At 39.6% G+C, this 25,550-nt stretch overlaps 1 protein-coding gene across 7 annotated transcripts in view; it reads left to right on the forward strand.

The window, feature by feature from the left end:
- Positions 1-233: 233 nt before the first annotated feature.
- The window catches only part of APOO (apolipoprotein O), a 31,371-nt gene continuing 6,054 nt past the window's right edge, over positions 234-25,550 (forward strand). For 2 of the 7 annotated variants that reach the window (XM_025146572.3, XM_015272534.4), the window contains exons 1-7: positions 234-643; positions 4,391-4,501; positions 6,799-6,918; positions 9,846-9,900; positions 10,878-10,973; positions 12,754-12,845; positions 19,182-19,289. In XM_025146572.3, the coding sequence (XP_025002340.2) occupies positions 623-643; positions 4,391-4,501; positions 6,799-6,918; positions 9,846-9,900; positions 10,878-10,973; positions 12,754-12,845; positions 19,182-19,289 (603 nt within the window). In that variant the 5' untranslated portion in view covers positions 234-622. Of the gene's footprint in view, positions 644-2,513; positions 2,578-4,390; positions 4,502-6,216; positions 6,250-6,798; positions 6,919-9,845; positions 9,901-10,877; positions 10,974-12,753; positions 12,846-19,181; positions 19,290-25,550 lie in introns of those variants that run through there. The other 5 variants (XM_025146573.3, XM_416798.8, XM_046912345.1 and 2 more) reach the window with 4 other exon arrangements.

The following is a 25,550-nucleotide window of genomic DNA, read 5'->3' on the forward strand; positions in this document are numbered from 1 at the left end:
TTGAGGCAAACTGTAACACCCACTCCCGCCTTCCCGCTCCCAGCCCCTCTCCAGCTACTGCGCAGGCCCTACCCGCTGCCCCGCCCATGACATGGCGGCGGCGGACATGCGCATGCGCCCTGGGACGGCGCCGGGCGCAGCTCGTGACGTAAGCCCCCAACGGCCGATCACCGGTGGCTGTAGCGGCGCGCGGTGGTGTGTCATCACAACGCGACGACGCGCAGTTGTATGTCATAGAAGCGACGCGGTTGGCGTGCGCAGCAGTAGCCGGGTGGCACCATGCTCAAGGTGAGGGAGCCGTTGGTGGCCGTCACTGCCTAGCGCGCGTCCGCCCGCTCCACCGCCGAGCCCCGCAGCTGCCCGTCCCCACTCCTCAGCCCCTCTCCGCGACCCGGCCCCTCATTTCCCGCCAGCCCTCCTTCCTGCCTCCCCAGCTCCAACCGAACCTCGCGGCAGCGAGGAGCCGGCGTGGCTGCGGGAGGGCGGGCGGGAGGCGCGGGGATCCTCAGGGCCGGCGGCGCAGCGCGGTGAGGCCGGCAGGGGGCGCCCTACGAGCGGTGCCGAGCCCCGAGGCGGGCGCGGGCGCGGGCGCGGAGCTCGGCCCGGCGGGCTGAGCTCGGAGATGCCTCGCCGCCCTCCAGCGGTACGCGTGTGCACGCGTTATTTATAGCGTCTGTCCGGGCCATTGCTGCGTTGCCTTGGGCGGTGGTGAAGTCACTATCTCTGGTGGTGGCCGAGAACCGTGTAGATGCGGCAGTAAGGGATGTAGTTAGTGGGCATGGTGCGGGCAGGTTGCTCTGGATGCTTTTGTCTTTTCCAGTCCTAATGAGTGGGAGATTCTGCGATTCTATTTAGCAACTTCATACACTGGGGCAAATATCAGCCTTCCCAAAAGGTACAGTGAGGGAGTCCTTCTGTTGTTTTCTTCCCCGGCTTTAACAAGTGAAATGCAAAGCCACAGATGTGGGGAAAAATATGGCACAACTTACCTTTAATCTTTCAGCTCGTCTTCCGTCACTTGGTTTGAGAACTGATATGCGATTTATTCCTCCTGTTGGCGTTTTGTGGTTAAGAACTCAGAGGAGGGCAGTGTGGAGCCAGGAGGCTGCTCAGAGAGGCTGTGGACACCCCGTCCCTGGAGGTGGTCAAGGCCAGGTTAGATGGGGCCCTGGTCAGCCTGGTCTAGCATTAAATGTGGAGGTTGGCAGCCCTGCCTGTAGTGGGGAGGTTGGAGCTTCATGATCCTTGAGGTCCCTTCCAAGCCAAGCCATTCTATGATTCCATGATCACTGTGGGTCCCTTCCACCTCGAGATATCCTATGTTTCTTTGAAATGCAATTGTCTTTTCCACTCAAAATTTGCCTAGGAGTGTTCTCGTGTCTTCAGGTAAAGTTTATTTCTTCAATCAGAAACAGAAAACTATATATATATATATATATGTGTATATATATATTTCATTAAAGTAAATACAGAGCACTGCCCAGATAGAGCCTGTTGTACTTTTTTGGTATCAGCTGACCAGCTGTAAGACAGGCAAACTGAAGGCACAGCTCTACAAAAATGTGACACTAAGTGATATTAAACCAGTTGGTTTGACACGAGGTCCAAATATGGGCTTTGGAAGCAGAAAGCAGAACTGCTCATCTCTCGCACTAATGAGATCACAAGATTTATTGTGCTTGTCTGTATATATGGTACTTGATTGCTGGTCCTGTCTGCCCTGGGAATGTAGTCAATACGGAGGGCCATTGCTGTGTAGCTTGGACAGTGCATTAAGGAGAGCTTGGTCTTGGACTTCTAATGGTTAACATGTAAATATGAAACCGTCCAAGGCTTCCCATGCTTCTGTCTTATGATTAATGCGAGCAGCAGAAGTTTTCTGTTTGAGTAGTTGTGTGGTCAGTGAGGTCTCTTTGGGGAACCCGGGATCGTTCCATCCTTATGCCCCGCAGCTTGCACGGATACCTGTGTGGAAAACTCAAGTACTCTGGAGCGTTTTGGACTTGTTACTTCTGCTGGTGATGTTTAGAACGTAAGCAGTGATTGAAGCAGAAGAAGCTCGCCTGCTGTGTAATGCAGCAGACTGGGTTTGTTTCTCATGATGAACCAAATTATGCTTTCGATTTTGGTATTATTTTGTGACGTTGGTGGGTTTCGTCGTCACTTTTATACAGTAAACACTTGCAGAAACATTACATGGAAAATGCGTGTGTTTATTTTGTATAACAAACTTTAGCCATATTTGGGAATTAAACTTTAGATACTTGTCTCTGTGCCTTTCCTTGCAGTTGTTTTTTTTTTTACAAGGCTTCTTTCAAAAAGAACATGCCTGTTCACTGCTAGGTGCAGTTTAAATCTGTTTGAAATTACTTTGATAAAAGTGGATGGGTATCTTGATATCTTTTCTAGCCATGTGTTTTATTCTTAAGCATTTGAAGAATCACAGGAAGTAATATCTTACTGAGAGCCTATTTCTCTGAATGAAAATGCGTTTCACATCTTTGCCTTTTCAGTGAGAGAGCAGCTTTGCAGTGAAAAAAGGCAAGAGTGAGGAAATGTATCCTGCAGTTATGAATGGTTAGTGGTGTTTGTGCATCTTGGCTGATGGGAGTATGTGAAAAGTCTCTAAGCATCAATACTGCAGATTGTTGCTGTCTTTCCTTGGCTCTGAACAGAGCTGACCCAGTCTTTGTGGTGTCCCGTTATAGTGCTGTAATAACGTGTCCGTAAATACAAATACAGAAAAACTTCACTTTTAAGTCAGTTTTTCCGTACCTTTTGATCCATCAGATCCCTCGTGTTTTTTTCTGAGAAGCGATCCTATGACCTGGTTCCTATGTTGCCTTCTCCTTCTTCATCCTTCCTTCTCTGGCTGCACGGCCCTCTGGTGCTTGTCAGCACAAATACATTCAAAAGTAGGTTCAACTTGCTGAGCCTGCACAAAGCTCTCCACATGTGCAGGGCTGAGCTGTGGCCAAATGGGCCGGGTTGGTTGCCTCATGATAGAGGCGTCCGCCACCAAAGCAAGACTGCTGGGAATGGATGCTGCGGGCAGAGCTAGGCCTGGCTGTAACTGCTGCACCACTGAAGCACAGGCTTGTCAGAGCAGAAATGAGAGTATGAGACACTGAAAGGTTTCCTGTTGAGCTGCATTTATTGAGTAAAGCATTGCTGTTAATAAGGAGATGTGTTTGTTGGAAAATGCTTGCTGCGCGTTCTTGCTTCGTTACGCAGCCAATATCTTTATCTTCTAATTTTTTGTTAAAGAGTTCTCTTCTGTAAAGAAATGTAATTCAGTGTAGGTCAAGAATATAAGAAGAATTACCTTCACCTTCTGTGAGGTAGTTGTGTTGTGTGGATTGAATCTGAGGTATTCAGTCACGTCTCTCCTACAAAGGCAGGCTGAGGGAGCTGGAGAGAAGGCTCAGGGGAGACCTCACTGTGGCCTTCCAGTACTTAAGGAGAGCTTATAAGCGGGAGGGAAATCAACTTTTTAGATGGGTAGATAGTGATAAGCCAAGGGGGAATGGTTTTAACTAAAAGAGGGGAGATTTAGGTTAGATGTCAGGGAAAATTTTCTCTGGGAATCAGAGAACCGTTTGAATTGGAAGGGACCCTTAAAGGTCGTCTAATCCAACTCCCCTGCGATGAACGGGGACACCAAAAGCTAGATCAGAGTGCTCAGAGCCCCATCCAGCCTGACCTTGAGTGTCTCCGGGGATGGGGCATCCACCACTTCTGTGGGCAACCTGTGCCAGTGCCTCACCAGAGAAGCCATGGTGCCCCATCCCTGGAGGTGCTCAAGGCCAGGTTGGATGGGGCCCTGGGCAGCCTGAGCTGGTGGGGGGCAGCCCTGCCCATGGCTGGGGTTGGGATGGGTGGGCTTTGAGGTTCCTCCCAGTCCAAGGTGTTCTGTGATTGTGTGTCAATCCTAAAATTGTTAGAAATTGGTGATTGATCTGATGCTTTCAACAACTAGAAATAAAATGCTGAATTCTTTGGTACTGACTGCAGGAAAAATAAAAAGTGCTGTGGACACTCATAAAACTGTTTAAAAGACGAATATCATATTGTTAGAATTTATATTGGCAAGACTGACAAATGTGAGAGAAAACAGAAGATCTTTTGTGAGATGAAAGCTTTTATAGCTACTATCTCCTTTAGCGTTAGGCTTTTCTGAATACCATCCTACTATTCGAGATGTTACCATATGGGTGCCTGACAACATTAGATGTGCTGCTGACTTCCCTCTCTCTCCCGACTTCCATGTCAATTTATTGTTTATCATCTACGGGGCCATATATATGGTCTACATGGGTGGGGTGTGTTCAAACATGTTTGCATTCTGTTTGAACTTACAGATATGTTTGTCTTCCCCTAATGTTTCTAGGTCATTCGGCTGGGGGCCACCCCAGTAAGCCTGAGCTTGCTTTCTATCCAGGTTTATGCTGCTTCTTCAGAGAAGGAAACGTCCAAAAAAGAGTTGCTGAAAATTGATGAGGTAAGTATGCTTAGAGCAGCTAGCATTCTATCTATACAGAAATACCTGCACTATTCTGAAAGATGTTATACCTCAATGTGTAAAACCCATTTAGGCACTTCTCTTTACACTTTGTATTCCTACCTTTAAACTCGCTTCTCAGTTTCCAGCATTAGAGGCATTGATGTGAATGTGCTTCTTTTACCCAAGGCTGCATCTGATGCTCTCTGCTTGACAGCGTAGACTTGTCTGCGTGCAACACTTTTTTGTGTTGAAGCCTTCTCTTCTTCATTCAGAAATTACCTTTTCCTATTTGTAGACTTACTGTGGTCATGTTTAAAATCCATGGGACTGTTTTTTTTTTAACTAAATAACACCATATATTTTTGATTATGAATAAATAGTGCTGGAAAATTGTAATAAAATTTCATCTGTGCTTTCCAATAAAACGGCAAAATCTAAGGGTTTTATTTTTAAAAACACAGTAATTGATTCTCTTTTTTTTTCAGGTGAATTTTTTCTTGGTAAAGTTTAGTCCTGAACGTTGTAGCCTACAGGCTAGACTGCCTCTGCCCAGAATTATACCAGTTTTCCCTGCCTTGCAGCATTCAGGCGTAACTAACAATGTGAGAAGTAATGATAATAAGTACCTGTTGCTTTATTTCTTCTCTAAGGTATTACAAATGTTCTGGCTGTTTTGTAAGGAGAGGTCTAGAACATACTGTTAAGCTGTGGTGTAGTTACTCACTGGCTTGAAACAGTCTCCAACAGTGAAAAGATGTATTTTTGTAGTTCATAACCAAATACGGCTTTACGGTTACCTTAAAATGTTACGTCCATCGTCCCAAGCTCAAGCATTACCTGAGCAGTAAAACAAAACTTAACCTACATTTGTGTGTACGTGGGTTATCTAGGTGTGTCTGCATCAGCAGCTCCCATGGGTAGTTTGAGAGGAGCGGTAGTCGAAGCAACCTCCTGACTTCACACTGGTGACCATAGCTTGGGCCTCTGCGTGCCCTGTGCCACCACTGGCATGCCTCAGTGATGAGGCAGCAGGCTGACGTTATGTGTGTGCTGAATCACTGGCTTGCTTACCAGCAGCAGAGCAGAACGTGCAGCACTGGGTTTCTGGCTGCCGTTCTGAGCGTTCACAGCCTATGTTCGTTTCAAACTAGGCAGCTGTCCAGTTTCATAAAATGTATGGGAATTGCATTCTCCTTGAGACTTCTGTTCTGGGGTCGGGCACGTCCATTAGGGTGTGTGTCAGGGTCAAAGTTAAAATGGTTTTGAGTATGATAGCAAGAGATGACCGCGTTTCCTGAGGGAATGAAACCTAAGATGTTTGTCTTTTAAAATATTACGGGAAATCCAATTGCACAAGTTGTCAGATCCTATCTTACTAAGGTTATCAGATTTTTTTAATTATGAAAGAGATGACATTGTTTTCCAACTTGAACTGATGCCAGCTACGCTCCTTAATGTTAGCTGAGAATGAACTACTGAACTATGTAAGCTGAGAATAAGCTACCAAAGCAAATGTGGTATAAAATAAAGATCTGTCCCTGTAAAAGTCAGTGCAGCATATAAACCACTAGGAACAGTTTGTATTTTGATCTGAACTTTACTGCTGGGCAGTACAGACTTTGGTCTCTTAATGCAGTGCTACAGTCTGGAATGTGTCACGGTGATTGTGATAAATACATTGTGATGCGATGCTCTGAGCACTGTGTTCTTGTAGCTACCATGTGAGGATGCTCACTGCTTTTCAGGTGGCTGTTACAGTTTCTGTTTGCTCAGGCACATGGTGCTATTAATTCTGACAGTTGCTGATGTGATTAATGACCCCAACATTGGGATATAGCACCATTTTCCTGCTCAGTAATAGCCAAATTTGTATTGGATGTTACCCCTGTCAGAAACAAACTCTTTAATGATGGCTTGGGCAAATATAGAAAATGATCAACTGTGATTTCAGAGTGCGTTAACTGGGAACCAGAAGTGCTGATTAAGACCAGAAACATTTTTCACTATTATGTTTTGTATTCTTATTAACTAGTATAATATTAATCTATAACCTGTGACTGGGATCATATAGCAGCTGTGGATGAATTGCATAGCAATTAGAAGTCATCTTCCTCGCAGTGTATAATTAAACTTCGTTCATAATGGTTGTCTCAAAGCTGTACCTGAATTTTTATTGCGCATTGTTCATATAGTAAGCACCGTGTTAGAAGGTCTCTGGTTAGACTGTCTGTACCCTGAGAACTTATTTACAGTTACACCTTTGTTTTTAACCTCTTGTTTGCTAATATTCACAGCTGTCACTCTACTCCTCTCCAGCTCGTGAGACTAAATATGTGGAGAACCCACAAACCCAATTGGAGGAGGGGGTTTCACAGTTACGGCATGCTATGGAGCCATACACAGCCTGGTGTCAGGTATAATGGTTTTGTGGTGCATCTGGTAGTGCTTTGGTGGTAAGGGTGGAGGTTGGGTTCTGGCTTTAGGCACAGAATTAATAGATAGCAGCAAAGCATTTGTAGGAAGAAAATAACAGCTATTTTTCCAAAATGGTGCATCTCCTGGTATTTTCCGCAAGCTAGCTTGTGTTTACCCCTTATCACACAAGCTATTTTTTCTTTCTATTAATTAAACCCCTACTTTTTCACACTTTCTGTTCCAAAAAATTAACTAACCAAAGCTTAGAATTACTGTCTGTAATATTCTTTATGCAGTTAGCTTTCATGAGGTAGTTATCAGGGAACAAAGTTACTCGACAGGTTGGTGATCAACGTCATAAACTGAGAATCAATTGTTGTTGGAAGTGCTGATGTCTCCACAAATAAATCTTTTCCTAAGTTTCATGTACTTATTCACAACAGGAAAACTGACTGATTTGGAGTTGTTTTTTAAAAGTTTACCTTCCAATCTTTGTAAAATGATTTATTTATTTATTTTTTTTTAGGGCAGCATTACCTGTAAAGGAAACTTTCTGTGCAAAGAGCATTACAAAGGCTTTTGAGGTGCCCTCACCTCAGTGATAAAACTAGATAGTGGAAACTAATCTTTTTGACCAAAAATCTGTTCAAGTACACTAATAATGTAAAGTCATGTTTGTTCTTTTATAGCAGGCCTTTAGACTTGCTAATAAAACCTGAACATTTTGTTTAGAATGTTGAGAGCAGGAACTTGGCTCTGCAGAAGAGCAAAAATCCCCTAGCTGCTACTCAGCAGCAAAGCTGACCACTGGGCCTTACCCTGAAACTTGCTTTTATATTTTGGTTAGGTATCATGTTTGTAATAAACAGTCATGCAGTGCAAAAGTAGTCATTGGAGCATAGATGATAGCAAAGATCTTTGTAATCAAGGTTTAAGTTATTGATATCAGAGTACTGAGCTTGTGTGATGGCTTTCTTGCTCTATCCTGACCCAGGGAGTGTTGAAGGCACTTCTCCTGCCTAGAAGTTCTGTGCTGTGGTACTGACCATTAACAGTACCAAAAGATTTTGCAGAAATATTCAGAGTTTCTCAGACTAGTGTTTCTAAAGTGCCATCATCAGCAGAAGTACTAACTTCAGTTTTGAAGACGATGGGAGATTTTCTGTAATTTAGAGTTCTGGCCTCTAATTCCCTCTTGGGTTACCTGTGGTAATTCTGAGATGAAATCTGCGATGAATTGAGTTGGCTGATGGGACTGATTGCTCGTAAGCTCTGAGCACTGCTTCATGTCTCACTGGCCTGATGTCTTCTCATTTGCCTTTTTTTTCTTGTCTGGATGGTGGTCATGTACATAAAACGTGCTGTTCTGTTTACATGCAACAAGCCATTTCCTGGCAGTGGTTTAATGACTCATTCTATGAAGAGAGCACTTAGCCTATATGGTCCTGGGATCATCTTGCTTAACCATAGTCAGAGATAATTTGGACTTTTACCCCAGATATGCTAAAGAAAATCATCTTTTAGTTGTCTCACAGTTGTCTTTAAGAACACAACCCACAATACCAAGGAAACTGATTATATTCATCATTTTACTTTTCTAAAATTACTTGCTTAACCCCATGGGAAACTCAATTCAGAACACAGATATAGAAATGAACTGGTTCTGTGTGAGCTGTGATAGATCAGAGTTACTTAGCCTATGCGGTCCTTAGAATGCCGTTTGTTTGTTTGTTGTTTCCTTCACTGGCTTTTAATAAGAACACTCATTGAAGTTTATTGTGTGTCACATGCTAACACTTTTTTTGTCACAAGTTTTTGTTAGGTCACTGTTGGCAGTGAGGAAATGGAATGTGTGAATGAGAATATGTGCAGTATTTCAAACAGATGCTTTTTCCACAGACAGAGCTCAAGTGGTGTTGTAAGACTGTTCTCTTCTTTAGCTTTGGGCACACATGTTAATGAACTTGTTCCTTAATTAACAAACAGTCTTATATTGTCTAACTTGTTAATGATTATTTGCTTAATAACAATTAGCAGGGCTATTCTTACTCAGTCTTTTTTTATTCATATTCTGCATATAAATATATATATATATATATATGCATGTCTGTTATGTCTTGTATATTTTCAGTCCAAGAAAGATCTTGCATAAAAGAGATGTTGGTACACTGTCCTAAGTAGACTGAAGGGCACTGTATCAAAGCAAGTCACCTCAGAAATCCATTTTTGTTTGATACAGTTTCTTGAAAAGAGTAATAGCTCATCTTGCAAGGTGATATACATCTCCCCCTGTAAAGCACTAGGAAAGAGCTTGTTGCAGTGCTGTACTTGCCTCCTTTGCATTTACTCAAGTACTTTTGCAGTCACTAAATACACTGAGAAACCTGAAATAATCTCTGAAAATGATTTGGATACGTGATCCGGGAGTCAGTGAAATATTGAAGTAGATTCCTGTGTTTTGAGGTGTTATGTTTAATCTCCATCCAAAGACCACTTGGAGGAAAAAAATATGTATGCTAGCATAACCTTGCAATAAACGAATGGAGAAGTGGGAATAAAAATAAGTAGCTTTCTTAAGATGGGTAAAATTGAAACTGTGAAGTTGTTCCGTTTTTCCTTGGTTTCTTTGCTGGTTTTGTGTGTTAGTATAAAGCAAAGCATGGTTTTCTTTCCTTCTCTTTCTATTTTTTTTTATTGAATAATAAGATCTACAGGTTGGTTTTACAGGTTCAAAACTACAAAGGCATTGTAGTTAGTTTAACCAGGAAGCTCTATTAGGGACCCAACAGTTTTTTTTGTTTGTTTGTTTGGTTTGGTTTTTTGTTTTTTGTTATTTTGTTTTCAGTGCAAATCTATAGTTAGTGTTTCACCTAATTGGTATCTATTTACCATTGTTTTCTTTTCTCTTCTTTTTTTCTTGTTTTAGGATCTTTATGCCAAAGCTATGCCCAAATTAGAAAAAGCTGTTGAGCATGGTAGAGGTAAATCTGTTTAGTTTTTTTTAACTAGCAATTTAAAATGTAAGACTGTACTGTATCTTTTATCAGAAAAGAATTTCATTAAGAATCATTGTGTGTGGTTTTCTTAATCCGTTTGAGTCTACATTTCTATGCACAGTATATCAATTTAAATTTCCTTTTCTAAACAACTAAAGTCTGAGACCTGCATCTATCATAACCAATGTCATTAAGAACGACACATAAGGAAGAAAAGACTGACAAAGTATTCCCAGCCAAAGCCAAGCATAATATATTAATATTTGCTTGACTCAGCCCAGTAAATGCAATTTACCTCCTGTTGGTTTATTTCCTTGAATCTCCTAAGAATTTTGAATTAATTCAAAATAACTTATTATTCATTTCTGTTCTGGAAGCATCCTTTCATATCCGGTCTCGTTGAGGCTGAGCATGGATGCTATCTAGGACTCCTTTCAGATACTGCACCTCTTTTTTCCTTCCTGAATTCAACAGTCTCAGTCTCTTGATCTCTTTAATGGCAGGTTTTTCATCTTCCATCAGACTCCCATCTTGGAGTGAGCTTTGTTTTTGCTGTGTCCTTCCTTTGATCTGTGATTTGTTTTTTTGTACAGTGTTTCACTGAAACTAATACTTGTCATCATGTAAATGCAGTAATGTATTTTGTAAAGGATTTTAAACATTAATTTGAAAAGGTTATAATCAACATGCAAAAGAGCAAAGCAAAGCAGATGGCCTGGTAGCAAAGGCAAAATCTTCTATGAAAATTGGTAAATACAATACAATATTCAGTTTCATTCATGTGTCACTAGAGAAGATCTCAAAGGCTTTGAATTTTATGCCAGCAGATCTAAAATGTGCATGATAGTTGAATGTGTTTTGATAACTCTGTTTTGTAATAATCACCAGCATATATTGATGATTTCTTATCACAAAAACACTTTCACATCACATTAATGCACTGTGCTTTGACTTCTTTTCAGAGGGCTGTGAATTTCTGCAGAACCCCCCTGCTGGATTTTATCCAAGGCTCGGTGTGATAGGTTTTGCTGGAATTCTTGGATTGTTTCTGGCCAGAGGTTAGTGGGAACCTTTTGAACTGCTTGTGGTAAAATCTGGGATAAAACATTTGTTTGTGCGATTCTTTCTTGTTACTATTTTTAACTGGGACACATGAGATCTGACTTAATTGTACAAGCATGTTTCTACAGTATTCCTCAAATTATACAGATCCTTCTTGTAAAAGGTGTATATAACCATTAATTAATGTTTATGAATATTGTATCTGTTGCTGGACTCTAGCCTTTGATCCACTTCAGTTCTAGCTTAATATGACAAAGGTAGGAAAGGAATTTATTCTTTTTCTTAGCCAAAAAATCTTTTTTAGTTCTTGATCACATAGCTATGTCCCTGTAGAGAACTGCAGAGTTAGTTTCATCACACTCGTTGAAGAAACTAATATGGTTATGCTTTTCACAGAAATAAACGTTAATGTTACAAATGTTAAGAAATGTTAATTATGAACAAATATTTTGTATTTGTAGTGGAATATTCTTAGTGTGGTGAAATGAAGTAATCCAAGATGAATACTTGTTGGACCTAGGAAGTTGCAGCACTTAAATACTAGGGAGGACTCACTTTGAATCATAGTACACCTTAGCCGACTCCATGTATGTTGAAGAAACAAAGCGTATGCTTGGCTGTTCAGAAATAGAAATAATTCTATGAATATATACATTCATATGTGTACTCCTCAAAATATGTAATAATGCTTTATTTTCTGGCGTGTGCATTTTCATGATAATCAGGGTCTCTGTCTTAACCCATCTGACATTTGCTCTTCAAACTCCTGCTTCTTGAGTTACACAATCATGAACGATATCAGTTTCCAGTTGACTGTAGCGAAATTATGAAAAACATGAAGATCATGGGGGGGGAAAAAAAAGCAGTATTGAGACTGAATGTGAAAGATAAGGTCCTAAGTTTAATAAAACCGAAAATCCCATATAATACAAATATCTGAGTTAATTTTTATCTAGTTGGAGCTTGATGATCCCTGAGGTCCCTTCCAACCAAAGCCATTCTACGATAGTTATAACTAAAAATACCAACTGTTAGTAGAAGCGTATATGACTTTGCATGTAGAAAAAGCTGTTCTATGAGGAGCAAAATTACTGAATCCTGACTCCAGTATGTCTCTTCTGTGACTCTATTTCCCCCTTTTTTTCTGCTTTACTACTTGCTTTGTTCCTGTACCTGCTCCCCATCTACATTCCTTGTTAAACTGCACTGTGCCCTGATTAGTATGTTCAGAGTTAACCTAGTGATTGAGCTGTAGGCGTACAGCTTAGTTGTTAGTGTTTTGTTTTAAAAAATACTTCATTTTTTTGTGAACTGCTGTAGTGAAACAAGAAAACTTAGTCATAAGAACAGCTATGGACATATAAGTACTTGTGAATCAAGGCAACTTACAAACTTCATAGTAGAGTTTTTCTTGTTCTGTGTGGTATGTTGTAAGAATGCTAACCTACCTATTCTTTGGCTGAGCTTTTCTTCTTTGTTTAGAAAAGAATATCAGTTGGTATAATTGTCTTAAGTATCCCTTAACTGTGGTTTGTGCTTCATTAGTTAGTTTCCAAATAAATTATGTATTACTACAGTAAACATAGTTGTAAGGTAATTTTCACTATGGATGTTAGTGTTCCAGTAATACTTTTTTTTTTATGTCAGTCAGATTAAACAGAAGATATGCTAAACTCTATATAACAGAATTATGTTATTTATAAGTAGAAGTTGAGTAGGGCCATTCAGTTGTCTGTTAACATACGTTCTAACAATGTATCTTTCATTGCTAAACAGGATCAAAAATAAAGAAGTTGGTGTATCCTGCAGGTTTCATGAGTATTGGTGCTTCCATGTATTATCCTCAACAAGCAGTTGCTATTGCAAAGGTCAGTGACTATACCTTTCTTTAGAGAAGCGTCTTTTACTTGGAATTAGTGCTTCCTACATTCAAATTAATCTGTTTTCTTATAAGTCCTGTCAGCATGCTTGGCACTTAACAGAATAGTAGTTTCATCAAAGAACGTGCAGTCTAGACAAAATAATAGTTTCGTCAAAGAACATGTGGTCTGGATTGAATGAAGGGCAGGCATTTTGTGGGTGCCCCGTCCCTGGAGGCATTCAGGGCCAGACTATCTGGGGCCCTGGGCAGCCTGATCGAATGGGTGGCAGCCCTGCCCTTGGTAGGGGTTGGAACTGGATGGACTTTAAGGCCCCTTCCAACTTAAGCCTCTCAATGATTCCATTTCTTTCAATAACTTTGTTTTGCTTTTGAAAATCTGGTGTAGTCTTCATTACTTTTTGAGTCCTGAACCTCAAGTAATTATAAACTAACATAAGTAAGCTCAGTACATACAGTTTGTGTGTTCAGTTACAAGGAAGCCTGAAATGTCTTGAGAACAAATGATAACAGGATTGAAAAGAAAAGGAAAAAAAAAAAAAAAAAAGCAAAAGGAGATTCTGTAGAGAAATCACATGAATATAATTTTGAGATAAGGATCATTAATGACATTTTGCTGAATAGAGTTTGAAGAAAGATGCCGTGCACATTCTGAAATGAGGTAAGGGTTCTGCTGCTTGTTGAATGCCTTCTCTGTTGATGCATTTGTTGTTTCAGGCACTTGCACATCATTCTAACTGAGATTTATGGTGCATTTCCTGGGGTGGGGAGCAGGGAAGAAAACTGAAGTGAGAATTGCTGGCAGTCCCTGTTCATCTTATGATGTTTACACGCTCTTTATTGTACTGGTAGATTCCCCAGTTCAAATTCTTTTTTTTTTTCAAATCCACGAAGTGCCCATACTTCAGTGTGTCTGAAATGTTTTTTATTTTAGGCTTTGATAAATTGGCTTGTGTATGATGCTGATATATCAGGATTGAAGTATGATGTTCTCAAGAACATATGGCTTGAAAACTGAAAGGTCATTGACTTAAGGAGAGTTCAAATATGGCATTTTTTTTACTTTGTCAGCATGGTGATATGCTGATCTTGGAAGGAATTTTTTTTTTAATGATTCCAGGATTCAGATGCTCTAAATACAGATAAGTCTGTTGACTTATCCACATAGAGTGAAAAATATACAAGTGGCAGGAAAAAGACTCTAAAATTTAAGAAGCTTAGATATTTCTGTTGTGAAACTTGAAATTCTATTTGTCTTCTGAGCAGTGAAGTGGGAAATGGTTAAACGGTGATCAAACAGATGTTACTGTATTTAAAAAAAGCTCTGTTCAGTCTTAACTGTGGATTTGCTACTAACAGCTTCAGAATACCGTGTTTATTTTACCATAACTTTGAAGTGCACGGTTGTGCTTTGATCAGTTCATGGTTCTTAGTTCAACTTGAATAACAAAAAATACAGTGCGGGACTCTGAGCCTGGAACTTGATTGGAGTGGGTTTAGCTCTGTTGACTTGGTCAGGGCATTAGATGTAAGAGTTTGAAAACTTCTGTGGTGAGAGTGATATCCGAGATACACTGTTTTGGTTCCTCTAACCTCACACGTGTTTTTCTTAAAGAAGAAAAGTTTTAAGCATATCACATCTGCTTATCTTCTCGTTTGTATGCTTTAATCTGAAATTGGAAACACTCCTCTAGTAATTATTTGGAAAAGTTTTGTAGGCACGTGAGAAAAAATTCTGTAAGGCTAAAATAGATGCCTGCAGCACTAAGCTTATGTGCCAGGTTAATAACAGAGGACTATAGGAAATGTTCTGGAACATAAATTTTAAGTTTTTAATCTGTATATGTTGTTTTTCTTCACTTGAGTCTTTCATCACCGATTTTCATTTGCAGAGGTGTAGTTGCTTTCATCTGGTAAACTTCTGGATTTGGCTTTTTTTTTTTTTTTTTTTTTAAGTAAAAAGTACATCCTGCCTTTTTTAATCACTCTTCATTGGAGAACTGGAAATAAGCACATCAAAGTACATCTACAGTTGAGGTACAATGTTTGATATGTCTGGAAGAAGTCTTTTTACTTTAGCTAAAATGTGTAAGTTGAGAGCTTAAGTCATAGCAGCAGCGCCCAGTGTTTAGTCATATCTACGTTTCAGACACTGTATTCCTAGAGATGGAAGAAATGCACGGACGTGGTGTTTGGGTTTGTTCTTTTTTTCTATCCCTTCAGCAATCACTCTAACAAATCACAGATTTGTAAGGGATCTTCTTCCTCCCTGTTAGCATTATTTTCATTCATATAACTTAGAATAACCTGTCAGGCTGTATATGTGGTAAGGAAACCAAATTTAGTATTAATGTTTCTTTTGTTGTAGTGGAACTTTTACTAGTGTGTAAGAGCTGCATTGCTATTCAGCTAACCATAATGCATTTCAAAATGTTTTGTATTACCTGTGGTTTATCTTCCAACTGGAAAACTTTCCATTGTTAAGTTACTTCAATCAGTCTCCTTGTCATTAGAATTACTATTTTTTTCCCTGGTATTAGAATTTCTCACGTTCCGTGTAGCAGTATGTGTTTCATGCTTGCTTGCTTCTTGAAATGAAAACTTCCTTATACACAAGTTTATTTACTTGTAAACAATCAGAATTATTTGTTTTTCTTCCAAATGTATATCTCTTCCCTTGTCCAGTTTATTCTGTAAGGCATAAACAGCTGTGCTGACGCAACTGAGAGCATGACACAATTACAGAGACTATAGATTGAAAAGGAGGAGTTGGGATCAATTGATCCATGTTCACTGCAGAATAAAAGAGGCACGTAAAATTGTACTGTGACTACTTCACTAGCAACGGACAGCAGAAAAGGCAGCTGATCCTTAATTTAGTTTCTCAGCATGCAGTTTTGGTCAAGAATTGCTAACTATAATTCAACTTGATAATCTTGACATACAGCATACCGAATATTCAGGATCGTATGCTTACAGTCTCGTGTGGAATTAAAAGATGGAAGTGTGTTCACGTGTGCGTTTGGCCTTAGGATATGCAGTGGTGCTACAGCAGGGCCAAATATGGCTGCTCATAGCCCAAGGTCACTTTCAAGCTATTTCAGAGGCCCTGTGGTAAACCAGTCAGTCTGACTTTTGAACTTGTTTGTTCACATTTCAGCACACTAACTTTCTTTCAGCGTTGCACTGAACAGAGGTGCTTTAGCATGTAATAATTTAACGCAAACAAACTGGAAATTATCTTTCAGAAATTAAGAATTGTGGATGATTGTCAGAAAAAAAAACATGTCCTTCTCTGAAAGGAACTCTGTATCAGTGTTCAAATGAACACTTAGAACAGTTGAATGAACTTCTTGTACTCTTACTGTTCCTTTTACTTTTCTGGATTGGAACTGCCACTCCCTAGAATAGTGGTGGTGACTGCAATACCTGCCTATTTCCTCTGAAACTGCTCCATGAGAAAGAGAGAGGTATAAAGTACAAGATCTTAGCAGAACGCTGGAGGTTGTGTTCTTAGAGGGTGTATCAGATGGTTATCAAGAATTTCTTGGAAATAATCCTGCTGACCTTGTAACTTGCAGCTTACAGTCTCTGTAGAACTGTGTTTCTCAATGCATGTGAACTGTGGGCCTCTGCATGGGGCCTGCCTCCTGGGAGGTGTGTGCAGTGTTGGAACATAGGTTGTTCTACCACACTCAACCAATGTAGACTGCTCTACCTTTTGATGTAGCAACTTTACTCCAGTGACATGAAGGGCCAGTTTGTCGTTTAGTATAATTCACAATTAATCATATGACTCCCATAATTAGAATATTTTTAAATTGTGCTGTTTAGTTTTTAAGCAGGACCAAGTGATATTTTATGGATACTTCTTGGTTCTCATTTTGTGTTGATTGCTGCTTGTCCTCAATGGCGCTGCAGCAAAAAATACCCCAAACAACCACCGAAACCCAACCCTGCATTTGTGTTTTGTAGCAGTTATCTTCCAGTCCTGGTAGGTTTCTCCTCCTTGCACCATCCTTCCAGATCAGGCAGAGGTTTTCAGAACTAGTTTGTTGGAGTACTCGAGGGTGTGCACACCTGTGTACTGTATGAGAAGATGAATGGTTATACCTGTGTTGCTTACATTGAAGAATTCTGGCATCTTAACACCTTCATCCCCAGAACTCTTTGTGTTTTTGTTTTTTTCTGCTGACCTTCATAGACTTAAAATATAGGGGAAAACTCTGTGCATTGTATCAACTTATTTAAAATCAAATCACAACTGTAAGCATCAAAGGTGATGACAAAGATCCTAGCTGTTGGTATTTGAAACATCCTACATCTCTAATGTAGTTATGGCTTAGAAATGCTGTTGTTGATTTGCACTTGGATTTCTAGTTTGTTTGGTTCTAATTCCTGATATGTTCGTTATTAAGTAGCCTCTTTTGTAAGGTGTATGCAGATTTGTGGCTGGCTGTTGAGGTCACCTGGTTTTCTCTATATACTGATAAGTCTGGATTTAGGAATGAGGGATTTGTTACTGAGATGTTGATGCCAAGCTCTTCTCATGGTGACTGTGAGAAGGTCACTGATGCTGCATAAAGCCTCTGGGTTTTCAGTGCAGTGCTTTTTTAGAACCTCATGCGTTTGTGGACATAAGCTGGTCTACTAATGTATCTCAAATCCTCATGTTGCTGATTTGAGTGGAATTTTAATTGCCACCTGAAAAAGAACTCCGTGATCCTTACTGTGAAGTATTTATCCTTGTATGTAGCTTGCAAATGGGTTTTTATTTGCGCTTCCTAAAATCTAATGCAGCACTAAATAAATCATAATGTAAGGCTGAAGGTCTCAGTGCTGTTTGAAAGTTTGTTATGTAAGCTGCGATACAAAGGTGGCACCATGATCTCTGCCCACATCTGTCATGGTGATGGTGCACAATGGGTGTAGTTAATTTCCTTCAAACAAAAGGAAGTAGTTCTTTGTGTGATAAGTGCCTGGCAGTAGTACTCAGCATGTGATGTTCTGGATGCTAAAAAGTTGTATGTGACTCAAGAGGAGACAGGAGTTCATAAGGAGGTACTCATAAGGAGGTACGTTCATTGAGCATTGTTACGCACTAATTGCTTCTGGCTCAGAGAAAATGAGCAGCACGCTGTTGGAGGGTGATTCTTCTGAAGTTCCTTCCACTTACGCTTGCTGTGATCTCCTGGTGGTTGTTTTCCAGTGTTGCTATTGGAGAGAGAATGATACCTTCTCATTTCTCAATTTCATATAGTTTTTAATCTGTCTAGTTGGGCAAATTGTCTATTTTTACTTCTGTTTTTATAAGAAAAAGGTACTAATCTGAAAATTTCTACTGATGTGAGCCTGGAGCTGTAAAAACCTAAAACTCTTAGTAGTTAGGATGCTATGGATCTATGGATGCTATGGATCTATGGATGCTATGGATCTATGGATGCTATGATTATTACGGTTCCATATTACGTAAGAGGTGGGAATTCTCATATTAGACTTAGGAATTTGTCTTGTTACAAAACTCTCTGTTGGTGTAATATAGCAAATCCTTAGCTGCCTTGCTTAGCTGCCTTGCTTAGCTGCCTTGCTTAGCTGCCTTGCTTAGCTGCCTTGCTTAGCTGCCTTGCTTAGCTGCCTTGCTTAGCTGCCTTGCTTAGCTGCCTTGCTTAGCTGCCTTGCTTAGCTGCCTTGCTTAGCTGCCTTGCTTAGCTGCCTTGCTTAGCTGCCTTGCTTAGCTGCCTTGCTTAGCTGCCTTGCTTAGCTGCCTTGCTTAGCTGCCTTGCTTAGCTGCCTTGCTTAGCTGCCTTCTGTTTTGAGGCTTAATAGCTAGTTATTTGTTACAGCCATCTGTCAGCAAATCAGGTTTTTGTTCTAAATTGCAAATAAAAAGAAACAAGGGAGCACTCCTACTGGTCTATCAAAACAGTAAAAATGTAAAATTGCAAAATAGTATCAAAGTGAGAATGCATTTTTTTCTCTTTACAGTGAGCATGAGCAATTGAAGAACTAACTTGTATATATGAACTATATTTGAACATAGAGTACTAAGATTATAAAATCCAGAATTACTTCCATGCATCATCATTCCACTCCTTTTTATACAGATGTATTTCATGTAGTCTAACAGCTTTTTCTAGCAAGTTGGCTTTTCTAATTTCCCATGTATTATTTTTCCCCAAGATGTTAAGTAAGGCTTTACTGTCTGAGCTTGAACAGGAAGATGCTAAAGCTCTTGAGTTCTGGGATTTTTTCCACGTGAACAAGAAACAAATTAATATTTCTCAGATTATTAGACTCATGCTTTCAAATATCTTTTGTTTCAAAGGTTGCTGGTACCCAGCTGTATGACTGGAGTCTCCAGGGATATATTGCTGTAGAATCTCTTTGGAAGGATAATCCTAAAAAGAAGAAATCTGGGAAGAAAGGTGATAAGGTAAGAAGACTGAGAAACTTGATTTGAAAGTCTGCCAGCATGTTTTCAGACGAAGAAATAATTTTACCTTCTCTGACTCAGCTTACATTTGTAAAGACAAAGATTTTGTATTATACTTCTAAGCTGTGGAAAAATACTAGGCTTATTTCAATTTCAGAAAGTGGTTGGAAGTTTTATTTTGGTAGCTGTTTTATATTTCTGTCATTATTTTCATTAGATCTACATGTTGTGACTGGATAGTAATGTCTGATAGAGCAGCATGCAGTGGCATCGTTATGCTCAGGCAACTATTCATAAATACTCCACAAAAAACAAAGCCCACAGAATTCAAAGGAAGATGCTATTTTACTTCAAATGCATTTTGCATTCTACAAAATGCAAGGTTCAAAATCAGTGCAGTGTGATTGGTAAGTGATATTAGCTGATGATTAGAATTGACTTGTGGAGAAAGGGGAACTTGTTTTGTTGAATCATTACATTATGTAACGTCTAGGTCACAATTTATAGGCTGCCTAAAGCTTCTGGAGTTAATTATCTTAATGATGTTTGTTTTTTATCTACTGCACGTTTGCATAAGTCCTCAGGGGCAGGCTGTCCTTGTAGTTGTACCTCTGATGCAGATAAAGAAACTAGATATATGTGGATGGCTCAGTGAATTGCAATGTAAGAGACTGAACGACTGTGAAGTTTGGTAAAACGTGCATGAGGGGCAGCTTGTAAGATTTTCAGAGAATTTTTTTAACTAGAAGTTTAAAAATTCAACTACGTAACATGAAGCATCTGAGGTTTAAAATCCACTGCTGGACTCTGTGTTTTTTATTCCTGATTTCTAAGCAACTATACTACTTCTGTTGATACAAACTGCTGCCTTACCAGCAGACTGCTTCCCTTCCCTTTTTTTAGTTATTTAATGTAGCATGGCAGAACTAAAATGGGGTTTGAAAACAGCTTAGAACCAGCAGAAAGCCTTGGAGGTTCACTGTGGACCTAATATGAACTGGTAACAGTTCATACTGATAAGTATGTTAATAGTTCGAGCTAGACTGACAGTGATGTATGGCTTTAATGGTGGTGTTCTGGCAACAGAAACCAGAAGTACTATCTGATCACAAGAAGATATTTGCAACCCAGAGCTCTAAGAAGTAAGTGGGATGGCCACCAAGAGAAACAGGTTGTGGGGAGGCAGCTGCATTTGAGTGTATTGGGTATTGGAGTGAGCTTCCCATGTGGGTCTAAGTGTGGGACTGGTTTCAAACAAAACAGGTTGGAGAAATGCTCACCTATCTTATCAGCTGCTGAGTCTTAGGAGAGCCGTCATCAGCTGACTTTTCTTGTGGATACTCACCCTGTTTTGGCCCCTAGGCTCTTCAATTAATGCACTTGTGTTACTCTTTGAATAAGCAAAGGTTAGTTAATTATACTGTACCTCTCCTAAAACCTCGTCTATCAAAAAACATCTCAAAAAGCTAGGCAACGTAAAAATATTTCAAAAAGGCAAACTGACTGCATCAGTAAGAATTAGCTGAGCTTTTTATTTTATTGTGTCCTAAGATGTCAAAAGGAAACATGTGGTTGTTATTGGAAGGCAAAAACTTTTGAAGCTGTCGTTGTACTATAAGGTTTATTCAAGCACTGCTACCTCAGCAGAAAAGCAAAGAACGTGCAAAATTGGAGAGATCATTAAGTAAACACACTTCTTTTTCTTCCTCCTTGAAGAATCTTTCTATCGTGCTCCTCAGTTTCCAAAACATTATTTGCACAAAAGATTGAACAGTTCCCTTCTAGAGTTAACTTAACTGGTCAGGTATTCTTGGTGTTAACTGTTGCCAGTTCAGTTGGTGATGAGATAAACTGCCTTCATTTCAGAAGTTTGATTTATTTTTTATTTTTTATTTTTTTTTCTTGGTCCTCTGAAGTTGTAGACTGTGTTTTTGATGGGAAAAGCCTGCTGGGCAATTTCCTTAGGTCTAAGTTGGTGAAAGAGTACCAAATATATAGTTGAGAAGATATGATTGTTTTGTTTTGTTTTGTTTGCTTATTAATGATAGTGTAGTGATGTTCTATGATGATGTGGTCAGCCATACCTATTAATGAGAACACCCACTTCTTTTTTTGTACATGTAGACACCAGAGCACCACTAAAATGGGAGGGGAAGCCTCCCATAGGAAAGCTTTCTGTCCATCTCTAATGCTCTTTTGCTCTAATGCAAAAAGGTACTTTTTGTTTGTACAGTTGATGAGATCCAGAAAATCATTACCAGCTGTTACATCAAAAGGACTTTTACAGAAAAGTCAAGCAAGAGAAATAAACACTTCTGTCATGTGCCAATATTGACAAAGCATTCTGGGGTAGGTTGTAAGACTACAGTTTTTTTCCTACCTTAATTTGGCAAGGTGTTGAAATGATCTGGTTGTTTTTGTCTACTCTTTCCCTATCGGTGTAGCAGGCAGCAAGGCTTCCTAGCTAGTGAAGGCAAATGCAAATGTTGTGCTTGAATTCTTATCCTGGCAGTTGTAACTTAGTTCCTGAAACCATGCCAGAGTAAATGATGTTACTTGTTTGTTTTTGTGATATTTGCTCTGGAGTTTCTTTGTTGCTACATAGAGGATCCTCGCAAATAATCAAACTATATATGAGTGGCTTCTTCTTGGCTTGTGTTAATTTGTTACGCAGCTCATAATTTGTTTGATGGTCATAGGTACCACAGCTGTGCATAACTTCATGTTTGTGCAGCAGTAGGTCATTAAAATAGATGTGGTATGTTGATTTCCTAAAGGTTTTATGAGGCAGTAAGCTATGCCAAATTGAGGTCGTATCAGCTGGGTTCTGCCAAGAAGGATGAATTCCAGGACCTTTTGCTGCAGTGTTTGAAATGCTGACTGGAGCCCCTCCGTACATCGAGTCAGTCTGTAGTTTTGAATATGTGATTTGCAGTATAGCATTCTGGGATCCTGATGCTGGCTTGTTGAAGGAAGTGGTTGTCAGATTAGAAGCGCTCAACTGAAACTATACAGGTACCATAAGCAACAATCTGTGTCCATGTTTTTTATTTAAAGAAAGATGAAACACTTTCTTCAAAAAGGACATGAGGAGTAGTTATTTAGCTTCTGTGTATGTTACCTTGATATAAAGTGGACAACTTTCCCATATCTTCCCCCACACAGAGAAGACAGAACAAGAAATGTAACGAGCTAGTTGGTAGGCCGGGTGTATTTTAAGCATTCTGTCTTATGAATATTTTTTGCTTACTTGATCAGTCACTCACAAGAAGTGATCTCACAAAAATCAGTGAAATTACTGTTAATGTTTATATTACCAAGTAGTAAGTCTTCAGGAAAGGTGACAGTGAAGTTCAAACCTTGTTTACCTTAGTTTGCAGTTCATAGAGAATCATATCTATGATTTTATAGAGTTGTTAGGAATGATGAATACTGTTTGGAGCTCTTTTGAGTAGCCTTAGGCAACACCAAACTTCCATTACTGGAATACTGCAATTATGAAGGCTCATACTCTGCACTGGCTCCGGTTAGTCTTTGTTAAGTAATTGGTCTCTTTGCCCAATAAAATCCATGCAAGATCTCCTTCCTCTACACTTTTCTTCTTGCGTTACCATTCAGTGCTAGCTGAACTGTTAAGCCTGTGTATTGCAGCTTCTTTTTTTCCTCCCCACGGGATCTCTGTTTAATTCTCAATGAGTTTGTCAGCTGTAATACCTGCTCTTAGGTCAGAGGGCTAAAACAACTATAATGGCTGGAGGATTTTTGTGCAACAGCTTTAAGGACTGTAGCTTTATATGAAAAAGATGATAACTTCTTTGCGGAAAACTACTTAAACATCTGTATTTCAGAGCCCCAGTTTAATACAGCTGACCTATAAGTTTCTTGTTTGTCACTCAGCTCATCTGATGATAGTTGTCATGAAACGCAGCCTTTTTTGTCCTTCCTCTTTTGTTTCTGGTTTCACTATTTTTATCATCTGTGCTGTTCTGTGGGGCTGTTAGCTCTCATGCTGCAGCGGTTTCATCTTCAAGTGATGAAGGCCCGTGACCTGGCACCAAGTCACTTAGACACCGGTTTTGTTCCAGCCAGTGACCTGAAACATACTGAAACACAGAAAAACATTTTCTTCCATCAGTTATCACTTTCTTTGTCTTGTCTTTATGCCAATCAAAGAGTTAGCTTGCTCTGTTCTCAGATGTTTTGGATTCTCTCTCTTCCCCTTGACACTGAATTAGACACCCACTGTTTGTACCAAAATGGCTGAAATGTAGTGAGACAGAACAGCACTAGAGCTCTAATAACATCCCCCTTTTCAGTTGATGTTCCTTTCTTTGTGTGCTTCCTCTTACCTTGTTCCAATCAGTGATAAGAACTTACAAAAAACTGATTCTTGTATTTTTTTTCCTTTGTTGCCTGTCAGTTGTTGTTGTTTTAAACAGCTTCAGAAATTCAGAGAAACTCATACAGCTTATTGAGTTTCATTCCTGGTCTAGTGATAGAAACTATCTGTAATTTACCAGTACTTTTGCATATGCATAAGTACATATGCATGTACATACTTACCTACACGTGCTTAGTTAACCACAGCTGTTTGAGTATCTTATTAAGCATCAGCTGGTTACAGAGTGCTTTCAAGCCTAAAGACTGTTCAGCTTTGGGGTGCTCATTTCCTGCACTTGCACCAAAGGAGTGATGAAAGTGGAAGTTGTGGTGTCAGTGTCTTGACTGGGTAACTTTTCCATGAACATCATAAATGGTCATCATAGCAAACCTAAATTGTGTTTTGAGAGTTTTGAGTCACTTGTGGTTTAAGTATATTTTAAGACAGCACAAACAGCTGACAGATAGACAGGTAGGAGCATTTCCTATAAAATGAAAAGATGTCTTTGGTGACATCTTAAGAGACAGCTACCTGAACTAAATGATAAACATCTACTTCTGACAGCAAATACTGCCTGCTGTCATACATTCGCTTTTTATTGTTTGGTAATAAGAACAGAAACAGAGTAGAACTTGAAAAGTTTGCAGTTTCTTTTGGTCTGGATCCTTAGTTTGGGTTGTGATGAATATAAGTGTTTGAGAGGTGAAAAAGGGAGAATCAAAAGAATCTACCTTACAAAAGGTTGTGTTTTTTAGACTGACTTAAAATACAATGACATTTTTAAAGTGCTCCTTATTTCTGAGGGAGCAAATTTCAAGCTCAACTAGAAGTAAGCAACTGAGAATGTGTTGTCATTGGCTGACTGGGAGAGGATGATATCTTTATACTAAGTAATACTTGGCAAACGAGACAAAAGAAAGGGCAAGTTATTTATCTGTGAGCCTAAATGCTTTGTTTTTCTTCAGTAATTGTTCTTCTCTGAGGCCAGACTCCATCTTTCGAGAGTTTCCTGTAGGCATAAGATACGTATACACCTATCTATGAGGTTATGATTTCTGTGATTAGGTACCACTGTAAGAGGGCCTGACCCTCTGCTCCCTTTCACAGTGAGTAATATAAGCTAGTTTTTGCTCCAGTTTAGACCGTAATGTAAGAAAGGAGCCAGCCCCCCTCCCCCCCCCTTTTTTTTAACCAGACCAGGTTGCTTTTGAACTTTTTCTGAATACGTAAGTGAAAATGTTATAGCAATCCCTGTTTGATGCTTTTAAGTCTAAAGCTTAGGTCTCAGTAAAGTCTACTTGACTTTTTTTTTATCAGTCATTGACTGAAACTTTATAAAAAGCATCATGTACAGTTTTCAATTCAATTATTTTGAATTTCAAATAATGATTTTTTTTAATCTTGTGCAATCCTAGTGTGTTCAATACAGGGGTGCATTAGGGAGATTTGTTAGTCACCGTGCAGTTGAAAATGTCAGTTGCATAAGAGCACAAAATATTTCCGCTTCTGCTGTGGGATAGAAATCTGATGCATGAACTCCTCTGTTTGCCCAGATGTGTTATGAAGTGGTTGTGTTGAGCCAGAAAATAGGAAGATTTTTGACTATGTGCCTGCTTCTAATTACAAGAAGGCATTGTGCCATGCGGGAGGCTGTCTTTTGGGTCATTGACCTAAACGTGTTTGTTTGCTTCTAATTTGTTTTGGGTGTGACTTGAGGACCTTGGCACTCGGTAAAAATTAGGCATGTTTATATCTTGTGCCAGCTCGAAGGACTTCTTTTTCTGGCTACCTGCTTTACTGCCTTATCAGGCTCACTCACTACTGATGCAGTAAGCACAGGCAGCGGATGGAGTTAAAAGAATTTATTAATTGCTAATTGA

The sequence above is a fragment of the Gallus gallus genome, chromosome 1 (assembly GCF_016699485.2).
Source record: "Gallus gallus isolate bGalGal1 chromosome 1, bGalGal1.mat.broiler.GRCg7b, whole genome shotgun sequence".
Classification (NCBI taxonomy): Eukaryota; Metazoa; Chordata; class Aves; order Galliformes; family Phasianidae; genus Gallus; species Gallus gallus.